The 20,676-nt window shown below is 43.3% G+C and overlaps 1 protein-coding gene across 4 annotated transcripts in view; it reads right to left on the reverse strand.

Annotated features, from left to right (window-relative positions):
- Positions 1-20,676, reverse strand: part of JADE2 (jade family PHD finger 2) — a 309,232-nt gene that overhangs the window by 96,646 nt on the left and 191,910 nt on the right. For all 4 annotated transcript variants that reach the window (XM_077266044.1, XM_077266043.1, XM_077266042.1 and 1 more), the window contains exons 7-8: positions 16,361-16,528; positions 10,909-11,025 (exon numbers count right to left, since the gene is read on the reverse strand). In XM_077266044.1, coding sequence (XP_077122159.1) covers positions 10,909-11,025; positions 16,361-16,528 — 285 coding nt within the window. The remainder of the gene's footprint in view (positions 1-10,908; positions 11,026-16,360; positions 16,529-20,676) is intronic.

Below are 20,676 nucleotides of genomic sequence, written 5' to 3' on the forward strand. Positions count from 1 at the left end.
GAAAATAGCTGGAAATGCCCATTCAGCCCATGACTGGGTACAGCGGTTACTCACTGACTGCTTGAGTGGGTATTACCGGTGTATCGAGATGGGATAGAATTATCAAAAAGACTGGTATACAATATTAAAAAATGGACAGTGCCAATATTTTCCAGAGCTGCAACTTTCCTTAAAACCCTCTGAATTAATAGGAGTCAGGTGGAAAAGAACCCGAAACATTTAGTAATGTGTAACGGCCAATTTGGCTTCCTGGTCACTTCCCTTTTGATTCTTCTCAGATCTTTGGCAGTTAATGTGTGTCTTTCTCAACATGTTTTTTGCGATGCTGTTGATTATTTGTAACAAAGCTTTTGATGGTTCTGTGACTACACCACAATATCTTAGCAATTTCAAAATTGATGTATCCCTTTTTAATTTTTATTTTATATGTCAATAGTACAATGAAAATAATCAGCTTTTAATTCATCTTATCAGAGAAATTGGCTCTTTTCTCCTCCTGGACTGATCTTTCAGTCTCAAAATTCAAAATTTCCTGGCAAAATCTGTATTCCATGAAGACAGAATGTTACATTACTGAGATACGAGATGAGATAGTTGGTGCTGATAAGATCCTATGTAGATGTCAGGTGACAGAGGGTGGAGCTCTGCCTCTAGCTTCTCCCTCCTCCCCTCAGTAATTTGTAGGGAATATCATTTTGTTACAGATTTCACATGGAGCCCCTAAATACTGAACAATGTTCCCTGTACATTAAGAACATGCTGTGATGCAAGTGTAGAGGGACGTAACCATCCAGATCCAACTATACTTCTTTAGGGATTGCCCCCTTTTCCTTTTTGCTTTGCACTCCCCCATACAAGGATGCAATTTTTTTCTAGACATGAGTAATCGCCATTATAACTCTACAAACGTACCGTGATATTATGTGCTGTGGACGTACACATACTAGGTAAGCACATTTTCACTACGTTCCCCTCAATTTTTTTACAAACACATGTGTGCCCATTCTGTCTTCACTTTTCCATTATCCTCCAGTACTGTCATAGTCCAGAACTGCAACCTCCCTGGAGTGTCCAGAAGTACAAGGTGCTCAGAGACTTGGCCGAGGTAAGGAAGGATCAAACCCAACCACCACTGAACAAGACACAGAAGTTTTAACATCAAGACTGGGCCAAGCAATATCTAAAGACAGATTTTTCAAAGGTTTTATGGACTGACGCGATGAGAGTGACTCTTGACGGTCAGATGGAAATGTGGCTGTGATTGGTAATGGCACAGAGCTCCACCTCGACTCAGTCGCCAACAAGGATGGAGGTGGGGTACTGCTATGGGATGTTATTATTACAGATGAGCTAATTGGACCTTTCCAGGTTAAAAATGGACTCAAAATCAACTGCCAAATCTACTGCCGGTTTTTAGAAGACACTTTCTTCAAGCAATGGTACAGGATAAAGTCTGCATCTCTCAAGAACACCAGTCTGCATCTTTCAAGAAATCCATGATTTTTATGCAGGACAATGCTCTATCAAAAGGAACCAAAGTCTCCACTGCTTGGCTGCCAGTAAAGGCCTTAAAGATGAAAGAATAATGACTTAGCCCCTTCCTCACCTGACCCTAAACCCTTGTGGGCCCTTCTTAAATGTGATATTTATAGTGAAGGAAACAGTAGACCTCTCTGAACAGTATCTGGGAGGCTGTGGTTGGTGCTGCCCAAAAAGTTGATCAACTGATTAAGAAACTGAGACACTCCATGGATGAAAGGCTTATGACTTATTGAAAAGAAGGGGGGCTAAATTGGTCACTGATACTTTTTACAAAAATGACAAACTATTTTTGTAAATTGTGAGTTGTTTGGTTAATATTTTCACTTTATCAGATGAAAATAAAATATTCCCAAGTAATTTAGTGTATGTTGTTCAATTAGTTTCATAATAATTCTGCACACTAAATAGCTGTGCAATAATTCTGCACACATAGACATTTCTAGAAAGCACTGTTCAGTAATAAAATTAATCATCAAACATACAAATTGCCCAATAATTGTGCTCACGGTATATATTTTGTATTGTGTATACACTGGAAAAGACCAACTTTCCTTTTTCTGAAGGAATGGGAGAAATAAAATAACTTTTCCCAAAGGATCACAAAAGAGGGGTTTTAGTTGACAGCTCTTAGATTGTTAAAAAGTAATTGAGCCTTTGTGGGAACATCACAGCACCTGGAAGGCCATGTCTGCACTTATCTGGCTAGATGCAAGGAGGAAGGAGATCTGATCTTTCTAGTATACTTCAGGACATCAGTAGAGTGCACCAGATACTGTTATTTGTTATTCTTGGCCCAAAGTGGACGATAGAAAACACAAATGTTATGCATGTTCTCTGCTACATCAAGTACTAACAAAAGAAAAAAAATGTAGAACCCCGATTCATCCACAGATGTCTAGGCCACTCATGGATCCTTTGCTAGTCCACGGTTCCTGGCTCAATATTGATCCTGTGAGATATCTGCCTATTTCTGGGCAATCATTGGTATAAGAGTAATAAATGTTCATCAGGCCCGCACTAGCAATCATCAGATGCCATGCTTCATAGTTTTTAAGTAGACACAAGTCCATGAAGATCAATATATAAATGTGTTGTAATTGGTATTGTCTGTGTCTCACTAATATTATGTAGTCCTAAGGTACCTTCACACGAAGCGACGCTGCAGCGATAGCGACAATGATGCCGATCGCTGCAGCGTCGCTGTTTGATCGCTGGAGAGCTGTCACACAGACCGCTCTCCAGCGACCAACGATGCCGAGGCCCCCGGGTAACCAGGGTAAACATCGGGTTGCTAAGCGCAGGGCCGCGCTTAGTAACCCGATGTTTACCCTGGTTACCAGCGTAAAAGTAAAAAAAACAAACAGTACATACTCACCTGCGCGTCCCCCAGCGTCTGCTTCCTGACACTGACTGAGCTCCGGCCCTAACAGCAGAGCGGTGACGTCACCGCTGTGCTTTCACTTTCGGGCCGGCGCTCAGTAAGTGTCAGGAAGCAGACGCTGGGGGACGCGCAGGTGAGTATGTACTGTTTGTTTTTTTTACTTTTACGCTGGTAACCAGGGTAAACATCGGGTTACTATGCGCGGCCCTGCGCTTGGTAACCCGATGTTTACCCTGGTTACCAGTGTAAAACATCGCTGGTATCGTTGCTTTTGCTGTCAAACACAACGATACACGGCGATCGGACGACCAAATAAAGTTCTGGACTTTATTCAGCGACCAGCGACATCACAGCAGGATCCTGATCGCTGCTGCATGTCAAACTAAATGATATCGCTAGCGAGGACGCTGCAACGTCACGGATCGCTAGCGATATCGTTACAAAGTCGTTTCGTGTGAAGGTACCTTAATGGTCCCCTAACATCTGCTGTTCCAATGATCAAACCCAGTGGTCTTTAATGTGACCAATTCTTATTTCTTGGGAAGGTAAGTGGTTCTAGAGGTGAGTGTCCGCTACTTACCACCTATAACGTCTGAAGTAATTTACTTCACCAGTCTTTGTAGGGTGGAAACTGCTTGAAAACCAGAAATCTCTAAAAAATAATAATGAATCTGCATTTCTATGTAAGAACGACTTTGAATATATGTTCAGGCTTTTATACACTTCAGGTTTCCAAAAACATCAAGCGGTTAAAAGAAGTGACCTAAACATTATTCTGGCATGTTTTGACATGTAAACGCTATGTATTTTCCAATACAAGTCAATGGCAATGATACCTGGAAAACGCCAGACATTTTTGAAGTTTTGCCTATTATTGCCTGCAAAAGTGCTTAGCAGTTTCTTCATTATTCTATGGAGTGAGAAAAATGGCTGGGAAAACAACAGTAAAAAGAGACATCAAGAAAACCATGGGAAAATCCATTAAAAAAACGCCAAAAAACAGCGAGCGGTCAAAACCTGTAGGAAAATTGCTCAGGAAATGACCGAAAAAAATGACACAAAAGACAATCCAGGAAAAAGTATCTTCTGCTTGAAAGACTAGGCGGGGTAACCTGAGTTTATAAGATATTGTCTGCACTTATCCTGAGCATGCAAGTCAAGGAGAACAGTTGTCCGCCAAAGGCTAGAGGTTTCATCTTTATGGTTCCAATGTACATCTTAAAAAGGTGGTATTTAGGGTCATATCATTAAGATAGGCCATCAAAATAATATCTGGGGTCTGACTCATCTTCGCATCGCACAAAAATGGGACAATGCAGCAATACCCAGCACTGCCCTGGCTGAATGTACCGTGCCCTGGTAGACAGAGTCATGGAAACCATGAAGAGGCTGTCAAATATGGGTGAAGGTGTTCAAGACTAGAGATTCCAGCAAGAAGAGGACACTTGTGGTGCCACGTTGCTGAAAGAAGACTCCTAGCCACCAAGGTTTTGTTCTAGATGTTTTATTTATTACAAATGCATTACATCTGCACATGTTTGGGCCTAACTGGACCCTTTGTCAGGATGCAATCACAAGTTAGTGGGGGAACGGTGGGATCATTTTTCTGTAGCATTTTTTTTTTTTTTATGAGCCTTATCTTGCTTTCCCTTTTTCCTCTGGCATGAGCCCAAGGATAGACCATTAATGTTGTGTTCCTCAAAAGCACAGTTCATTTCTTTAAATGAGATGTATTGAAAGATTAATACATCATTTTTAAACATCAGTTTTCAGAAATACTTAAAACTGGGATTACTGTATAAAAGAGGACCATAGGGAAGGGTCACCTTTCTCCTTTTCCCGATTTGGCCAAATTTAGTCATAACACAATTCCAATGGGATTTCCGAGAGCGTTTAGGAAAGTCATGTTTAACATCAGTGGTTATGCTTTATGTTCATTCATTTATAGCTGGAATCAAACATGGAAGTTCACTCAACCTTTCCAAAACCGCACAATTAAGTCCCATATACACTGACCGCAGCAATTCTCTCTTCTCACAGCCATGTAGCGAGAACATCACAATGCCTTCACGAAGCCGGCAGATAAGGGATCGTACCCATAGCACATATTTTACCAAGCCTTAGCTTTCACCCTGATCTGTACAACTGCTGTCCAAATGACGAGCTCACTCGCACAAATACAGGGTATGGACATGGCAGTAAGTTGGATAGCCGTTACTCTGCTTCTTACAATTGGACGAATAATGACATCTGCAAACAGGAGGAGGCTGGTGCGGCTGTGAAGCTGCCTGAGACTCAGATATAAGTAAATTATACGGCACGTCAGCCATGAAAATCCTTTTAAAAAAATATCAGCAAAATACTTATTCTCTATGCCATTGTATTCAGCTCCAGAGAAGGTATTCCTAACCAAGCAGGTCAATGTAGATGGATCCTCTACAACTGTGCTGCCCTACTGACATCCTGGGGACCACGTTGTGCCCTCAAATGCTGCTCCCAGGCAGAGGAAGGCACATTTATACAGGAAGATTATAGCCAGGCAGTACTTGGACAACCCACCCTTCAATGCCGAGTCTCATGTGTAAAACAAGAAAAGCTTATACCTACCTCTTTCACCGGGGAAGGCAGCTACAGCAATGTCGGTGAAGGGTCTCACAGCACCCGTGTGACATTGTAAAGTGACGTGAACGCTGCAGCCAATATTGATACCTGCAGCCGATCAATATTTTGTAAGTGTCAATGTCCGCTCTGATGAATTTGTAAAGGCCGCAGCCATTCAGGTTCCGCTTGGAGCACCAGGAGACCCTGACATCGCTGGAACAGTGTCAGTGAGCGAGGTGCTTCTAAGCTTTTCTCATTTTAGGGCTTTTAAGAAGGGTTTCCTCAAGTAGTGGACAAGCCACTCAAAGGGAACCTCTCATTAGATCCATGCCCAATCCTTGGGAATCCAGAATCAGAGCCTGGCTGCCCAGTTATACTGTGGTGTAAGTGCTGTGGTGTTTCAGTGAGAACAGACTGAAATGCCAGCTGTGGACTATCGAGACCTGGCTAGTCTGATGAGTTTGTCGGCTGCCTATTCCCAGTCCCAATTGATTGACAAGTCTCCTCCAGCACACACACCGGTCAATCAGCGGACGGTGGGATGGCGGAGAAGCTGGCCAGTGAGCTCATCGCACTACTCAGGTCTCTCCCTATAGTTCCCGGAAGGATTTGTAGACTATGCTTTATCTATAAGGCTGCAGTGTTTCAGAGTAACACATAACCATAATAGCAAAGTTACTTAGTTTTAGTCTCTGCCATAGAGGCACTGTGGCAACTTCATCTACAGAATTTGTGAATTGCACATGCAAATGTATTTACGCACAAGCTATTTGTTATATGACGTGTTCCATCCTTATTTAATCCCATTAAAGGGTTGTCCAGTGCTTTTATATTCATAGCCTATCCTTAGGATAGATCACCAATATCAGATTGGTGGAGGTGTCGCACCGACACCGCACCTATTAGCTGTTCCATTGTCGGCCGCACAGAGCCACGCAGCACAGCGCCGTCACCTATACAGTGGCTGCGGCCAGGTACTGCGGCCAGGTACTGCAGATCCACTCCTATTCATTCATATTGGGGCAGATGTGATTATGGGGAAGCTGTGGAAATGTGTTTCCAGTGAGCAGTAGTACGTTAACAATTAAAGGCTCATACTCATGGGTCTGCTCTGTTCTTCTAGTTTGGTTTCATATCATTAGAAACATAGAACTGAATATTACTGGTAAAGGAATGATGTAAACCCGGCCTTTAAAAATCATGCAATGAGTGTAGAGGGTGATGTCTGACTGATCTCTTCCATGTCAGGCTGACAATCAAGGGGCAATTCTTAGCTGACGGATGAGATTTAGAATCTTAGTGTCTTATCACAGGCAGCGTACTGGGGGGGGGGGCAGCGTATTTGCTGCAGAAAAGTCAAGGAGAGCCGGATGTGACCTCACACTCTGCTCTGCTACATCTAGATGGCAGGCTGCATGGTGCGTCCATACAGCCTGTCATCCAGCAGAGCGGACCCAAACCCCATCCACTTGAATGGGGGGCCCAACATTACAGTGTTTGACACGCTGTCATATGCTGGACAGTACGGCAAACACCGCTTCTGATCGGCGGGGAAATCATCAGAAGACAGGGTGAGCGCTCAGCTGTGATCGGAGGTATAAACTTTACCTCCGGTCACTGGTGTCAACTGATGGGACTACTGATCCCACCATCTGACACCTGCTAACCCTAAATACAGTGACAGCAGGAGCGGCAGATAGGAGTTTTCATCTGCTGCTCCTGCGCTATAAATAAATAATTAAAAAAAAAAAAAAATGGTGTGGGTTCCCCCCTATTTTTGATAACCAGCTGGACAAAACTCACAGCTGGTGGCTGCAACCCCCAGCCGTCAGCTTCAGCAAGGTTGGTTATCAAGAATAGAGGGGTCCTCACGCTTTTTTAAAAAAAATTATTTAAATAAATAATTTTAAAAAACGGCGTGGGGTCCCCCCCATTTTTGACAACCTGCCTTGCTAAAGCTCACAGCTGGGGGCTGCGATTCTCAGGCTGGTAAGGGGCCATTGATATAGGCCCCCCTCAGCCTAAAAATAGCAGCCCACAGCTGCCCAGAAAAGGCGCATCTATTGGATTCACCAATTCTGGCGCTTTGCCCGGCTCTTCCCACTTGCCCTGTAACAGTCAAAAGCGGGGTAATATTTGTGGGGTTAATGTCACCAGTGACATTAAGCCCATGGCTTAGTAATGGAGAGACGTCTATAAGACACCCATCCATTACTAATCCTATAGTTGTTACATGTAAATAAAGACACAGCCAGAATAAAGTTTACAACCGGGAGCAGTGCTAATACGACTGTCCCGGCTGTAAACTACTGGGGAATGAGGAGATGCTGCCGGCGCTTGCTTCAGTGACCGGAGGTGACGTCACTGAGCCTGCGCTCCCTCACAGCTTGACATGAGGTAACCTTTGGACCGTGGGAAAATGCCTGTGAATAGGTTACCGCAGGTAATCTATCTATTCTATCAATCTATTTATCTATTTTTCTATTATCTATCTATTCATTCTATCTATTCTATCTATCTGTTCATTCTATCTATCTACAGGAAGTTTTTTTCTCTGGGGGCACTCAACTTTATTGGCATGCACAAAGAGAAAAAAAGCATGAAAAAAAAAAAAAAAAAAGCACGAAAACGCGAAGAAAAATGCACCAAAAAAGCACCTAAATCTGCGTTTTGACGCAGCTTCTTTCCTGGCAAGAAATCAGGTTTTCCTGCAAAAAAAAAAAAGAATCAAAAACGCCCTGTGTGAACTTACCCTTTGTGTGCCATTTGTTACAGACATGAAAGTCTTGTAGAGCTCTAAAAAGGGAATCTGTTGGAAATTATACCATTATTCTTAAATAAAACACTTAAGCCCCAAATCACCAAAGCATTTACACCAGAATTCTGGACTAAAAAGCTTTTAAAAGTCACAAGAGTTTTTGCACAAGATGAGCCTGCACAAAACTGTATCGACTTTTAAGAGTTATGAAACCAAAATTGCCCAGCTCCAACAGAGTAAGGGTGACGGGTGTGTGGTAACCCCCGTTTGTCAAATTCGCGATGAGCAGTGGTATTCTTTATGCCACTAATCTTACTCCAGTCAGTGACTGGAGTAAGATTATTGGTGAGGCACACGCCACTTTGCGCCTCACCTGATTCATGTAGAGGCGCCTTGCTGACTTGATGAATGGTGCCATACAGCGTACATAGCAGAATGTGGCCACTGAAATTCACTGTTCCTATGGCTGACAGCCGTTCTAAGAAACTGATCTAGCAGAGGTTAAGCTTCGCAAATATTTCTGGCTCCTGTTAAAAGCCATAATGACTTGGTAAAGGAAAAACAGTTTTAGACACAAGAATGGATGACAGGATTTGAAATGGCAGCAAAACATGTATTTACCGAGGAAATCCCAATTCTAGATAATTATAACATGGCACAACAGGCATCTCCTCCAGCATACGGAGATTTGATGACATAAGTGAGAACGTTTCCAAAACTGCCAGCGGAAACGTTACAGTGGGTAATGCAGCAAGCGCTACATAAGCTAGTCACTGCCTTAAAGGGATCTTTTACACCTTAAAACAGATAATTACACAAACTTATGTGTTTTCATACTCTGATGAGTTTGTTTTTTTCTTGCTTTTTTCTGTAAATGATTATGAAGGTCTGGGTTGACACAGCATGTTAGAGATCAGCTCTATATACTGCTCTGGCAAAAATTAAGAGACCACTGCAAAATGTTCAATTTGTCTGATTTTTCTCTTTATAGGTATATTTTTGAGTAAAATGTAAAAAAAAAATTATTCTATAAACTTCTAACAACAGGTCTCCAAAGCTCCAAGCAATACATTTTTTATTCATTTTCTGAAAATGAGAAATGGCCAAAATCACAAAAAAATCCATTGCTTGCAGACCTCAAAATGCAAAAAAAGAAAAAAGAATCATAATAATTTAAAAACAATACTAATGTTTTTACTCTGGAAGAGTTCAGAAATCAATATTTTGTGGAATAACCATGATTTTTAATCACAGCTTTCATGCGTTTTGGTATGCTTTCCACCAGTCTTTCACACTGCTTTTGGGTGGCCTTTGGGTTTGATGGCTTGTGACTATCAATCTTCCTCTTGATTACATTCCAGAGGTTTTCAATGGTGCTCAGGTCTGGAGATTGAGCTGGTCATGACAGGGATTTGATGTGGTGGTCCTTCATCCACACCTTGATTGACCTAGCTGTGTGGCATGGCGCATTGTCCTGCTGGAAAAAAAACAGTCCTCAGAGTTGGGGAACATTGTCTGAGCAGAAGCAATCAACTGTTTTTCCAGGATAACCTTGTATGCGGCTTGATTCATACGTCCTTCGCAAAGAATAACCTGCCCAATTCCAGCCTTGCTGAAGCATCCCCAGATCAACACCTGGTCGTCTAATGGTTAGACGGAGACCTAACAATGTCTTGCACCCACTGTGAAATGTGGTGGAGGATCGATGATGATCTGGGGATGCTTCAGCAAGGCTGGAATTTGGCAGGTAAATCTTTGCTTAGGATGTATGAATCAAGCCGCATACAAGGTTATCCTGGAAAAACAGTTGATTCCTTCTGCTCAGGCAATGATCCCCAACTCTGAGGACTGTTTTTTCCAGCAGGACAATGTGCCATGCCACACAGCTAGGGTAGGTCAATCAAGGTGTGGATGAAGGACCACCGCATCAAATCCCTGTCATGGCCAGCCCAATCTCCAGACCTGAACCCCATTGAAAACCTCTGGAATGTAATCAAGAGGAAGATGGATAGTCACAAGCCATCAAACAAAGATCTGCTTACATTTTTGTACCAGGAGTGGTATAAGGTCACCCAAAAGCAGTGTGAAAGACTGGTGGAAAGCATGCCAAGACGCATTAAAAATCATGCTTATTCCACAAAATATTGATTTCTGAACTCTTCCTGAGTTAAAACATTAGTATTGTTGTTTCTAAATTATTATGAACTTGTTGTTTTTTTTGCATTATTTGAGGTCTGCAAGCATTGGATTTTTTTTTTGTTATTTTGACCATTTCTAATTTTCAGAAAATGAATACAAGATTTATTGCTTGGAAATTTGGAGACATGTTGTCAGTAGTTTATAGAATAAAAGAACCATTTACATTTTACTCAAAAATACACCTATAAAGAGAAAAAGCAAACTGCAAATTTTGCAGTGGTCTCTAAATTTTTGCCAGAGCTGTATCATACAGCTGCCACATGGACTTTACACAGCAGTAGACGGGCTGACTCACTGTGACCCAGCAGTATCAGCACAGAGATACAGGGCGATCTACAAATGCTCACACATTCACTCTACAACGCTTGCGTCTGATGGATGAGAACGAGTCCTCATCGAGGCAGAAATATTGCTTTATGTGACATACCTGGATACAAGTACCGGCGCATTCTTTACACAAGCTGCAGGACAAAGCCCATCGACTTGGAGGGATGTGTGAAATCTTAGTAATAGGTTCCATCTTTTCTGGACAACCAATGCTGACCTGCAAGGAGGAAGGGAGCCGAAGGTCATCTCCATCCACGTTATCTCAATCAAATATTAACAATAACAGGGAAAACTATATTACAATGGCACAGAGATAAAAGAACAGACTATATGAAAGTAGGAAGAGAGCAATCAGTACATGATACACACCACAGTGCGTACACACACAGACGAAAACACAAGAGTAAAGGCCCTCAAGAACCAATCACCAAAACTGACAATTTGTAGTTTTTCTTTCCTCCTGTTCATTCAAAATGTGATTTCCCTATTGGCTCATACAACAGAAGGTTTGTGTTTATACCTCTTAAAGGGAACCTGTCACCCCGTTTTTTCGGTATGAGATAAAAATACTGTTAAATAGGGCCTGAGCTGTGCATTGCAATAGTGTAGTTTGTGGACCCCGATTCCCCACCTATGCTGCCGAAATACGTTACCAAAGTAGTTGTTTTCGCCTGTCAATCAGGCTGGTCAGGTCAGATGGGCGTGGTGTCTTCCCCCAGATCTTGCGTAGTTTTCCGTTGGTGGCGTAGTGGTGTGCGCATGTCCAAGGTCCCGAATCCTGCACAGGGGAGTGAAAATAGCAGCGATGTCCGTTATTCCATTGGTGGTCGGTGGGCGCGGCCATCTTGCTTTGGCCGCGCGTGCGCAGAAGCGGCGCTCTGCTGGCCGCGGCTTCAGGAAAATGGCCGCGGGCATCCGCGCGTGCGCAGATGGCTATCGCGGCGGCCATTTTCGTGAAGCCGAGATGCGAACTCTGCTTCACGAAAATGGCCGCCGCGATAGCCATCTGCGCACGCGCGGATGCCCGCGGCCAGCAGAGCGCCGCTTCTGCGCACGCGCGGCCAAAGCAAGATGGCCGCGCCCACCGACCACCAATGGAATAACGGACATCGCTGCTATTTTCACACCCCTGTGCAGGATTCGGGACCTTGGACATGCGCACACCACTACGCCACCAACGGAAAACTACGCAAGATCTGGGGGAAGACACCACGCCCATCTGACCTGACCAGCCTGATTGACAGGCGAAAACGACTACTTTGGTAACGTATTTCGGCAGCATAGGTGGGGAATCGGGGTCCACAAAATACACTATTGTAATGCACAGCTCAGGCCCTATTTAACAGTATTTTAATCTCATACCGAAAAAACGAGGTGACAGGTTCCCTTTAAAGACCAAGCCACGTTTGGCATTACAGGGAACCTGACAGCTGATATATGATGCCCGATCAATGGGTAGCATGTATCAAGACACTGGCTGAATGATCTTATCCAGGTATGTTTGACTCTGAAACATTGTGACGTTTCAGGAAAAGCCACCAGGGAACGATCCTCACTGGAGACTAGTCAGACAGGCATGTCCTAGGCAGCTTCTCAAATCCTTTGCCCAGGAGTGACAGGTCTTTCCCAGCATTTGTGTATAGAGGGAGACCTGTCATTCCCTGCTAAAACAGCAAAAAAAGACTAAGCAAAGCAATTTTAGAAATTACATCCCTCAAAGAATTGATCTATGGATGCAGAGTAGTTTGGTCTCACAGGTGTTTTTCAGAAAAAAGTATCGGCTGTATGTTAGAGTGAAAATTGCAAATATTCCACCTCAAACAAACAATGTGCCTAACTCGTGCACTCTTAATTGTGGTTTTGGCATACTGGGGTTCATTAGGGGGATTTGGGTGCTGTGTAATTTTCTAATGCCTTTGTGCTATTAGTGTAGTGGATATCCCCTATTTTTCCGTTAACAGATGATGTACCTGAATGGACTTGTTTTTTGTGGGTTGATTTGAAGTTTTTGTTGGAAATATTTTGGAGTACATAACATTTTTTCATCGCTTTTAGTGTCACGTTTATCCTGTGCTCTACACTGAGAACTTACATTGGGATTTCCATCTAAATCCCAACTAATATGATTGAGACTAAACCCACAATGGAACCATTTTGTCACGGGAATACCGTGACAGAGAGGGGCCAGAAGATTGCAATATCTGGTTACACAAACTCCTGCACTTATTAGAACTGCATTACCATCCTATTAAACAGTGCTGGTTTTCCATGCTCTGTCATTGCAAGAGTTAATCAGTTCAGTTGATCTCCCAGAGCTCTCCATCAATTGTCTCAGCTGTTCTTAGTTGGCCACTCCCCTCTGGTATATATGCTCACCACTGGAACTTGGGAGCGGCCAGTAATAGTCCTACTTCCTAGTTTGGAGTTGAAGGAGAAGTTCAGAGTAGGTGGTTGGAGAGTTTTTCAGGAGATTGCTGGGTGGAGTTGGATTACGTGTTTATCCTTATCCTCTCTCATTTGGTTTGTGCCTCCTCTTCCTCCCGTTTCCAATTCTGTTGTTATGTGAGTGAATTTGTATAATTGTAGTTTTCTTTTATCCCTGTCTGTCTTGTGTTTTCCAATACACTTAAAGGTACCTTCACACGAAACGACTTTGTAACGATATCGCTAGCGATCCGTGACGTTGCAGCGTCCTGGCTGGCGATATCGTTTAGTTTGACACGCAGCAGCGATCAGGATCCTGCTGTGATGTCGCTGGTCGCTGAATAAAGTTCAGAACTTTATTTGGTCGTCCGATCGCCGTGTATCGTTGCGTTTGACAGCAAAAGCAACGATACCAGCGATATTTTACACTGGTAACCAGGGTAAACATCGGGTTACTAAGCGCAGGGCGTGCTTAGTAACCCGATGTTTACCCTGGTTACCAGTGTAAAATGTAAAAAAAACAAACAGTACATACTTACATTCGCATCCCCCGCCGTCTGCTTCCCACACTGACTGAGCGCCGCAAAGCGAAAGTGAAAGCACAGCACAGCGGTGACGTCACCGCTGTGCCCTGCTACTGCCGGCGCTCAGTCAGTCAGTCAGTGCAGGAAGCGGACGCCGGGGGACGCAAATGTAAGTATGTACTGTTTGTTTTTTTTACATTTTACGCTGGTAACCAGGGTAAACATCGGGTTACTAAGCGCGGCCCTGCGCTTAGCAACCCGATGTTTACCCTGGTTACCCGGGGACCTCGGCATCGTTGGTCGCTGGAGAGCGGTCTGTGTGACAGCTCTCCAGCGATCAAACAGCGACGCTGCAGCGATCGGCATCGTTGTCGCTATCGCTGCAGCGTCGTTTCGTGTGAAGGTACCTTAAGACTCACACCTCCCTGGGAGGATGAGGGAGCTGATAAGGTTTAAGATAGGAGCATAGCAAGATATGAGATCCCGGCATCTCCGCCATCTGGGGTAATCCAGGGGACAGAGATAGCCTAGAGTGCCTCTAGTTAGAGGGATCGTGTAGGTGCCCCCAGTCCCTTGACACTACATGACACATTCAATATAATGAGGCAAATGGAGTCTTTTTAGGCATGTACAAAAACACTGATCAAACTTTTTATGTGCTAAAAAATAAGCCTAAAATGGAGGGACACGGCGGTTCAAAAGGCCAGATAGTGTTGAAAGTAATTCCATCTGCCTCGTTATAGTTAGTAGTTCCATGGGGGGTTTATTCTGAATCAAGTTTTTTGGGGGATTTTGACAAACTCTAAGGTAAGTGTTCAGTGTAGCGCATAGGATGAATGTGAACAGAGTTTTAGGGCTCACGCAGACGTCTGTGGAACTCAGTCCAAACACAGACCACAAGATATGGTCTGTCTGCAGGTCTCCTGATCCAAACAACAGCCTTGTAAGCATATTTTAGGCTTTTGAGATTGCATTGGGGGACCCACTGATAGTCCTTGCTCGGACTGAGTTTCACGGACGTCTGCATGAGCCTTTATACTGATTTTGGGAGGCAGAAAGAACAAGTAATATGCTATTCTAGAATTTTTGTCATTTTATTATAATCTTTAAGCTGTTTACCTTGTGGTATAAGTGAAATCTTTATTCTTCAAGATTACAGAAATAGATTTATATCTTTATATTTTGCTACTTTTACGCATTAAACATTTTTTTCTACTATATTCTGAGAGTTAACACGTTTTGCTTATTTTCTGCGGACAGATCTATATGAAGGCTTGATTTTTTTTGCGGGTAGAGATGTTTTCAGTGATTTTTGGGAGTTTTTTTACGTACCAATTGTTTAAAATCTCTTTTTACTTCATTTATTGCGTGTCAGTATTTATATTTATAGCGGTTTTGACAGTGCTTCCTATAGGGGATAAATAATAACAATGATATAGTTCAAGTCGATCCAAACTTGGTGATACCAATTATGCATATTTTTTTGTTTATTTGTACAATAAAACCAGCATTATTAGTGGTGTAACGGTTTGAAATCCTTTTTGTGTTTTTAACTTAGTCCTGCCTATGCTGACATACCAATGACAGTGACTGTCGGGCGGGACTAAATCTGATTGGTCACGAGCCAGCTATCTGGTGTTATGCCTCGGTTTTGGGGCGTGATCCGGTGCCCTCTTGCTGCATGGTCAGTTTTCCTTTCAGCTGAGCCACAGCCAGTTTGGTTTCTGACTTTAGCTTCTATTCAGGTGTCTCTCACTTCCCAATTTGGTTCTGTCCTATCGCCTCTTGGGAGGGGCCTTGCACCTGCATCTTTGTTAGCTAAATTAAAGTTTGAAGTTCCAGCTCCTCAGCTAGGGATGATCTTTCCTGGTTTATCTCTGTTGCTTTTCCTACAGTTTGTTTGTATGTTTTCCTCTCCAGTACCCTTTCCTTTATTTTACATTTGGGGACTGGGAGGTTTTTCACATATTCCGTTTGTTGTGTGTTTCTTCGTATTTTCTTCCGTCTTTTCTGTTTGTCTGTGTTAATATTTTTGTGCATTTCACTTTATAGTTACTGTTGTTCTAGTGTTGCACATTGTTTATAGGAAGGGTGCAGCTAAGTTGCAAGTACTTAGAGTGCCAACCAATGCGGTCAGGCTGAGACAAATCAGGGTCAGATTAAGGACTTTCCCAACAGTTTGCACAAATTATCATCGCTGTCCCCGATGGGGCTCACAATCTAAATTCCCTATCAGTATGTCTTTGGAATGTGGGAGGAAACCGGAGTGCCCGGAGGAAACCCACGCAAACACGGAGAGAACATACAAACTCTTTGCAGATGTTGTCCTTGGTGGGGTTTGAACCCAGGACTCCAGCGCTGCAAGGCTGCAGTGCTAACCACTGCGCCACCGTGCCGCCCGTCATAACATCTGACTTTGCACAGACTTTGATCCTGAGCCTACTCTATAAACGCTACTTGTGATGAAAACCTATATCATGATGTCTAAGAAAATAATGGGAAAATTAGTAAACATAAAATAAATGAGTAGGAAAAAGTAGATTAACATTATGTTCAATCAAAAGCCAAAACACAGTATATTCATAGTAATTTTTAATTACTTACTTCTGGTATCCATAAGGCACAACTAACATGGACCCATTTCGTCCCACTTCTCGTGGGCTTCAGAGCTCCTCCTCTCTTTGGGCAAAGTAAACATTTTCCTTGAACGCCAAGTGCACAAGACCGACAAAGCCAGTTTCCGGTAGGAACTTTTAGAATTCCATAGCAAGCCTGAAGAACCAAAAACACAATAACGTGTACTTTGTAATTTAACATTTATTTACACATAGAAAAATTATTTAAAAAAAATGATAAACCAGATGTAGCTATAAGATCACAATTGAGGATACTGTTTTTCTACCTGTCCGTCATTTTTATATTTTATCTCATAAATTTAGATGATTTAAATGGTCATTGTCTTTCCAACAAACTTTGCCTAAATGAACAGTACAAGTAAGAACATTTATAATATAAATTAAAATCAGATAAAAATATGTTTTTTTCTTTACTAATGAGCCACTTATCCTCCCTCCCGAGCTCAAAGTTTACATAGGAAAAAAAACAACTGACAGAGATCACATTACAGCTGCCTACTGAAGTCTATGGAGAGGAACAGCGTAAGAGAGAAAGAGGTGGAGAGACACATAGATGGGGCAGCTGCTCTCTATTACCGTATTTTTTGGACTATAAGACGCACTTTTTTTCCTCCAAATTTGGGAGGAAAGTGTGGGTGCGTCTTATAGTACGGATATAGCATGTGGGGAGGGGGGCAGCAGTGAGTGGGATCGCACTGTTATCCCACTTCAGGATGTCCCCGCTGCCCGGAATCAGCTGCTGTGGAAACCACATGGCCCCGCTGATTAAGTGCAGTGAATATTTATTAGCTGCTCCCCGCCCACCGATCAGCTGAGCGGTGAGCCGGAGCAGCAAATGAATACTGCACTTAAGCAGCGACACACAGTTTCCCCAGCACTGATTCTGGGGAGAATCTGTGTGTCCAGGGGAGGAGGCAGCAGCAGCAGGGGCCAGGAGATCGCTGCATACCTGCCTGTGCTGAACGAGTGCTGTGCAGGAGGACCTGTGTGATGTCAGGAGTGGGCGGGCTGGAGCATCACATGGCAGCTCAGAGCCCTCCCTCTTCTGACATCATCACAGGTCCTTCAGACTCCCACCTAGAATCTGCAGCTTCCTCTTATGTCCTGCGCTGTGGAAAGGCAACAAGAGGGAGGGCTCTGTGTGTGTGCAGCCATGGGATGCTCCAGCTTTTACCTCACCACAGTGTGGCTGGCTGCCACAATTAAGAGGTCAGTCTTTACAAAACACAATAAAGCACTCTGCCACTCCTTTGGTGAACTATAACTCCCAGCATGTCATAGGATCTGCAGGACATGCTGGGAGTTATAGTTCTCCCATGGGATTTTAAAGCAGCACTCCAGTGTTATTTTGCAGTGCTGGAGTGGTGCTTTCACTATAAGCCCTGTGCACCCATTCTTAGGGCTCATTTCCACATGCGAGGCACACGTCCGTATCTCGCATGTGGAAACCAAGCTGTGGAGCCGGCACTCCAGAGCGGAGCATGCGGCCGCATAGGAACACATGGAGCTGCACAGCTCCGCTCCAAAGTGCCGGCACCAGAGCTTGTTTCCACATGCGAGATACGGACGTGTGCCTCGCATGTGGAAATGAGCCCTTATACTCACCCTCCAGCATCTTCATATCGTACTTCACAGACACCACACTGGTCCCGCAGCTTCCAACATAATAACATACTATTATATATAATAACACCACATATAATAGTATGTTATTTATGTTATTAAATATTTTACCACATTTTTTTTGCTTCAAATATTTTTTTCCCTATTTTCCACCTCTAAAACCTGGGTGCGCCTTATAGTCCGGTGCGTCCTATAGTCCGAAAAATACGGTAAGTAGAATCACTGACACAGCAGAAATACAAGTTTGATAAACTCACCTAATTATTATTTATTATTGTAGCGCTATTTATTCCATGGCGCTTTACATGTGAGGAGGGGTATACATAATAAAAACAGGTACAATAATCTTGAACAATACAAGTCACAACTGATACAGGAGGAGAGAGGACCCTGCCCGCGAGGGCTCACAATCTACAAGCCTAATGCGATATCATGTCATTATTTACCAATATAAACCTCAATCACATTGAGAATGGTATTAACAATCTACTATATAATTGTCTAAGGGTCACTTCCGTCTGTCCTTCTGTCTGTAACGGTTATTCGTTCGCTGATTGGTCTCGCCAGCTGCCTGTCATGGCTGCCGCGACCAATCAGCGACGCGCACAGTCCGGAAGAAAATGGCCACTCCTTACTCCCCACACTCACTGCCCGGCGCCCGCATACACCCCTCCGCTCACACAGGGTTAATGCCGGCGGTAACGGACCGCGTTATGCCGTGGGTAACGCACTCCGTTACCGCTGCTATTAACCCTGTGTGACCAAGTTTTTTACTACTGACGCAGGACCTGCCGTGACGTCACGGTCACGTGACCGCGACATCATCACACCCTGGGACTGGAAGATGCCGCCTGCACCCCACACAGGCGACAGTGCTACAACGCGCCTGCGGAAGGTGAGTATATGTTTATTTTTTTAACCTGTGTCATACGTGGCTGGGCAATATACTACATAGCTGGGCAATTTACTACATGGGCTGTGCAATATACTACGTGGCTCTGTGCTGTATACTACGTCACTGGGCAATATACTACGTGGCTCTGCTGTATACTACATCACTGGGCAATATACTACGTCACTGGGCAATATACTACGTGGCTGGGCAATATACTACGTGGCTGGGCAATATACTACGTGGCTGGGCAATATACTACGTGGCAGGGCAATATACTACGTGGCAGGGCAATATACTACGTGGCTGGGCAATATACTACGTGGCTGGGCAATATACTACGTGGCTGGGCAATATACTACGTGGACATACATATTCTAGAATACCCGATGTGTTAGAATCGGGCAACCATCTAGTATATTAAAAGAAGGAAGAAATATAGGTAAAGTTTTATTGAGCAGTTTTTCCTTTTCTTAAAGTAGCACTCTATTTTTTTTCTCATTATCCCACTACTGGTCCCACAGTACATAGGGTACTGTGCAAAAGTTTTATGTAGGTGTGGAAAAAAATGCTGCAAAATAAAGAATGCTTTAAAAAAAATAAAGAATTAATTAGAGATGATCAACTCAGTAAAGATTCAAATTCGCAAATCTTTCTAATATGAGCGATTTTTTATTCGAATTGTAGGATGTAAAAATTAAATAAATAAAACTAATTTCAAAGCTAACACGGTCTGATCTTTCATGCCTCTTCTATTCACCTTTTCAGGTGACATGCATCCTCTTTAGGCCTGCCTCACTCTGCGCCATCACTTCCTGCCTGACTTGGCCATACCGTTCACAAGCCAAAGAGGATGAGCGAAAGAAAAAAAAAAAAAAGAGGCGTGAAGGGCCAGACGGTGAGCCATGAGATAGGCGAGTACTAAATTTTCTCTTGAATTAGAACAGCACAGAAACGCAAAAAAAACACAACAAAAAAAAATCTATATTCTAGAAAATAGGAATTTTTGTAAACATTTTAGAATTCAATTCCGTTCAAATAAACTTGCTCCTCTCTAGTGTGAATAGCTTATTTTTATCAATTAACAGAGTGGAAAGTGAATGAACAAAAGAAACCCACATCAAATCCATAATTGGTGTGACTAATCTGCCTTCAGAAGAGCATCAATGCTAGGTACACTACGCAGAAAGTCAGGGATTTTGTTGTATTACAGACAGGTGTATGTCTAACCAATTACACCAAACAAATGATAATGATCATCATTTTCACAGGTTAGCTGAAACAGTCTGTCAGAGAAAAATTGTAAAATCCATAAAGATATCTCCGAAGAGGGGACATATCACCTTCACATTGAACATATGGGATTAAGAAGTGAGAAACAGCTAACCCTTCAACCTCCATTGAAGTATGACAGCCTGCCGTGAACAGGTAATGACTACATGAGATCTGCTGATAGCCAGCCACCAAGTCTAGGACTCGTATACTCAGAGGTAGAGGTGTACACTTTCAGAGGCCAGAGCTTCCATTGTTCAAAGGAATCTCAGTGTCACGAAGTGACTGTCCAAGCGTGACAAGACCCAACGGGTGGTCGGTCACAAAGCGGCAAGACTCGCAAGGGAACACCGGGGAAACTTTAACAACGGTGGGCCCTGTGATAGGGAACGGGGAAATGGACACCTCCAGCACTCTCCTAAGGATGTGCCCTGATCTCCCTGACGTCCCTATACAGGTTTTTTCAACCTGTCGCCGAGCAGGATACCTAAGCCCTC

Source organism: Ranitomeya variabilis, chromosome 5 (genome assembly GCF_051348905.1).
Source record: "Ranitomeya variabilis isolate aRanVar5 chromosome 5, aRanVar5.hap1, whole genome shotgun sequence".
Classification (NCBI taxonomy): domain Eukaryota; kingdom Metazoa; phylum Chordata; class Amphibia; order Anura; family Dendrobatidae; genus Ranitomeya; species Ranitomeya variabilis.